At 33.2% G+C, this 4,572-nt stretch overlaps 1 protein-coding gene across 1 annotated transcript in view; it reads left to right on the top strand.

The window, feature by feature from the left end:
* The window catches only part of TEX11 (testis expressed 11), a 136,971-nt gene that overhangs the window by 32,938 nt on the left and 99,461 nt on the right, over window positions 1-4,572 (top strand). The window contains exon 8 of the mRNA XM_025044431.1: window positions 4,327-4,412. Coding sequence (XP_024900199.1) covers window positions 4,327-4,412 — 86 coding nt within the window. The remainder of the gene's footprint in view (window positions 1-4,326; window positions 4,413-4,572) is intronic.

Raw genomic sequence — 4,572 nt, 5'->3', positions numbered from 1 at the left:
TCTTCCCAGCCCCTAGAAGTCATTTCTCTGCTTTCTGTCTCTGTAGAATTGCCTATTATAATAGTCCATGGTTTGGATAGACCATGTTTTGTTCATCCATTTACCAATTGATGGAGATTTGGGTTGTTTCCCCTGTTTGAACATCGTGTATAGTGCTATTACGAATATTCCAGTACGAGTATTTGAGTATCTGTTTTCAGTTCTTTTGGGTTTATACTTAGGACTGGAATTGCTGGGTCCTGTGGCAGTTGTCATTGTTTGATGAAGGATTAAACTGTTTTTCACATTAGCTGTATATTTTACATTCCCATCTGTAATGTACCAGGTTCCGCTTTCTCCACATCCTCACCAATGCTTGTTATTTTCCAATTTCTTTAATTAAAGCCATCCTAGTGGGTGTGAAGCAGTATCGTGTGGTTTTGACTGGCATTTCCCTAATGACTGATGATGTGAAGCATCTTATCACATGCTCATTTGCAATTTGTATGGCCATTCTGTTCTTTGAAGAAATGTAAATTCAAGTCCTTTGTCCATTTTAAAATTGGATTGTCTTTTGATAATTAAATCTTTTGGATATGACACCCTTATCATATATACGTATATGATTTGCAAATATTTTCTTCATCTTCTAGGTTATATATTCACCCTCTGGGTAGTATCCTTTCATGTAGAAACTTTTAAAATTTTAGTGAAATTCAATTTATCTACTTTTTCTTCTGTTGCTTGTGCTTTTGGTGTCAGATCTAAGAATCCAAGGTTATGATGATTTACCTGTCTTCTAAGAATTTTATAGCACTTAAATTGACAAAATTCTTTAATCCACTTTGACTTAATTTTTGTACCCAGTGTTATGGAGGAGTCCAAATTCATGTGAAAACCCAGTTTATCATTTGTTGAAGAGAGTATTCTTTTCCCATTGACTGGTTTAAGCACCTTTGTCAAAAATCAATTGACCGTAGGTGTTGAATTTTATTTCTGTGCTCTCAGTTCCATTGCATTGTTTATGTGTAAGTCCTATGACAGTCCAATACTGTTTGATTACTGTAGCTTTGTTGTACCATACATCTGAAATATGGACGTTTGAGACTTCCAACTTTGTTTTTATTTTTCAAAATTATTTCAGCATAGTTTTGAAATTTTCTGTGTAAAGATATTTCATATTCAGTTGCTATCTTAAGTGATATCTGTAAGATTATATTTTTAATTTTTTTGTCATTGATGTATAAGAATACAGTTGTTTATAAATGTTTACTTAATATCCAGCAACTTTTCTGTCGTCTTATTAATTCTAATAATTTTATCCATAAAGTTATCTGTAAATATTTTCTTGGATTCTTTGCCTGTTTTTACCATCTCTTTCTTTTGGCTCTGTTGCTATCTATTTCACATTATAAATTACTAGAAGACAGACACCTTTCTTTAATATGCTTTGTAGAGTTAATGGACCCTGAACTGTGTATTAAAAGATATGAAGAGAGATTCTTAGGTGGTGTATAAGGAAAGAAAACTTTTTTGGTAACTTGTGCAGTGTTAGAGCTGATAAGGGAAAGTGAAATGGAGAGACAGAGGAAAGAGCTGAATTAGAAGACAGAAGATATGTAACAGAAGCGTAATTGTGCCCTCATCAGGATGGGGTTAATGGTAAAAGACCTTTAAGTCCAGAAAGCTAAGAGTTATTTTATTTGGTTGATAGAACTATACTGTTAGGAAACTTATGATTTTAATTCTAAAGGTCAATGAAAGTATTTAGTGTGTTTTTGATGGGCTTAAGGTTTAGACAAGGGACCTGAAAATCTAGGGCAGGGAATCTTATAATGACAGGAAATGATTGGATAAAGGTTAAAGAAGCTGGCATAGTGTTATTCACTTAAAAGGAATTAAGTATACCAGCTATCTTTTTTTTCCTGAGACATCCTTCTTGTATCTCAAAACTAGGTTAAGAATTACTGTAAGGTGTTAACATCAAGGCAGAAGGTAATGCTGTATTGTTCAGAAGCAAATAAATAAAGCGTTTGAAAAATTGTGTCTTTACCAGGAGAAATTACTAACAACCTATTTATTACTGAGATATCTGAGGATTAGGGAAAGGCACATAAGGGAGGGACTAGAAGGTAATGTCTTAAAGCCAATAACTGAGAAAGCCAGGCAATTATCATTCAATTATTACTACACTATTATAATTGAACAAAATGTGAAAATCCATTACCTATAAATGTTTAAAAGACATCTCATTTTGCAAGCAATACACAGTGGCAAAAAAAATACAAAGAAAAATAGCTTGAAATTTGAGACTGGGCAAAGAAGAGGTTTGCTTTTTCTGAATTTTAAAAACCGAATTTACAAAATAATTTGCTGAAAAAAAAGTTATCTAGTTAATTAAAAATAAAAAGCCTTTTAATGAACTGAAAAGTTAATGATCAAACTCATTTTTAGCAGTAATATCTAATTCAGTTTTTAAAATCACCTAATAATCTCATCTCGGCATTGTAAAGTAGGTTTTCGGTTGGAACTGTCATTTCTGGGCCACGTGATGTAGCAGTGGCTGGAGGTTCTAGAGACCCCAGGGATCCTGGGGATCCCATAATGCATCAGTAAAAGCCAATATACAAAAGTCCTTCCCATCTGCATTCTTTGTATTTTTCTTTGCCATTGTATATTGGTCGCAAAATGAAATGTTAGCACTCCATAGAGGGCTAGGAACATATTTTTTAAAGAGATATTTTTGTGAACCTTAGTACTTCATACCCCATTAGAAATGTTTCATGAGGACAGAGATTTTTGTCTGTTTTGTTTCCTGTTGTATGTCTAATGTTTAAAATAGTGCCTAATAGTTAGGAAATTCTTAGTAACTATTTATTATTGAATGTATAAATGAATGAGTGAATGGAGCAGTATTGGTAGTTAAAATGTATTTTTGTCATCAAAATAAAAATCTGCTGGGAGTCTCTTGAAAGGTATTCTAATACTCTGCAGGTTTGTTGTCATAAATTTCTTATCTCATATTCTTTTCTCCCTAGGAAGTAGCATTGAACGTAGGTCCGTTTGCAGAGATCGTGAGGGCAGAGGCAAATACTGAGGAAATTGAATACTCAGTACACTTAAATATCCATGAAAAGCTTTATTTTCCATTTTCCTCTGGACTATTAGTTGCAGGCCTCTCTGCAGCAAATGGGTGTGAGCTCCATTATTTCGGTATAGCTACATAATTGGTGTGTCCCTGTGTGAACCTATGGGATCTGGAGCATAGAATGAGTTAAGCTTTTTTTTTGCTGAAATGTCAAGAATGTATTTAAATACCTCTGGATTCTTGCCAGACCCACATTACCAAGACTATTTCTTTATTTTTGATTCAAATATCCAGTCGGTCTGATGTGCTCAGGCTTGCATATTGAACTTCTTCTGAAAGTACTGTAATTTAAAGAGAAACTTTTTTGGAAGCAAGACAGGTCTTTACCTATTACTTTGCCTCAGATCTTGGATTCCTAATTGAGGATCTGCTTCTGTAGTCTTACTCAGGTAAAACTTCGAAAGGACTCCTTAATCAGATTCTGGGTAGATGGTTTCTGAAGGGGGGATATTTGGATAAATTATTAGAAGTAAATTTTTTTTTTCATGCCATTTGCCAGTATTTTGACAGATGCAAGTTCGTAAGATGTGGCGTTAATGTGGGGACCCAGGTGCCGATCAGCCCACCAGAGTGTTTCCCTATGGCCCCTTTCACATCCTCGTTCCTGCTTTTATCTCAGTGGTTACTTCTATAAAGAAAATTTTTGTTGTTAAAGAGGGTCCATTAAACTAATTATTTTAAATAACTCTTATGACTAGGTAAGTGCTGTGGGCACATTTTGGAACTTTAGAGTTATTTAAAGTTGTCTTAATTTTGGAATAAAAAATTATTCTTTTCCTCCCAATGGTGATTTTTTTTTTTTTCGGTTTTGAATATACTCTCTAATCTAATGCTTTTTATTGAATATGGCAACCTACAGAGGCATTTTAGCCTGTACTTTTTCTGGGCAATTATTAGGCTTTCCATTTCCTATTATAAAGGACCTTTCAAGTCTATTAGAAATATATTTTATTTATTGTATTCTTTTATATATTTTATATACTATATATTGTATTACTTTTCCATACATAACTGATGCTACCACCTGAATATTTTGTATCTCCTCTAAATAAATTGAGAGATTTTGATAAGGATGAGTGGGTTATTTTGATGTACAGAACACCTTAAGTATGTTTTAAAGAGTCTGAACTGCTGTGGAGTTTTTAATGTTAAGGAAATCATGACTCTCACATATCTTTTTTTCTTTTTTAATATTGCAGACTGGGTATCTTCACATCCTCTGTTACAACTTTGGAGTAGAAACCTACATTCAGAGTAAATATGAAGAAAGTGCTTTCTGGCTTAGGTAATATAAACAGAAATAATGAATATTATCGTAAAGTTTAGTTAATACTTACTCTAGGGTACTTTGGCCGTTTAAACATCCTCTGACTTCAAAAGTAAACATGCTAAATTTATTTACTCCTTTAACATGCATTGTTTATTATTCTTACATGTTGTCAGTT

This window comes from Pteropus alecto, unplaced genomic scaffold (assembly GCF_000325575.1).
Source record: "Pteropus alecto unplaced genomic scaffold, ASM32557v1 scaffold312, whole genome shotgun sequence".
Classification (NCBI taxonomy): domain Eukaryota; kingdom Metazoa; phylum Chordata; class Mammalia; order Chiroptera; family Pteropodidae; genus Pteropus; species Pteropus alecto.
This window is presented reverse-complemented; position numbering and strand designations above follow the sequence as displayed.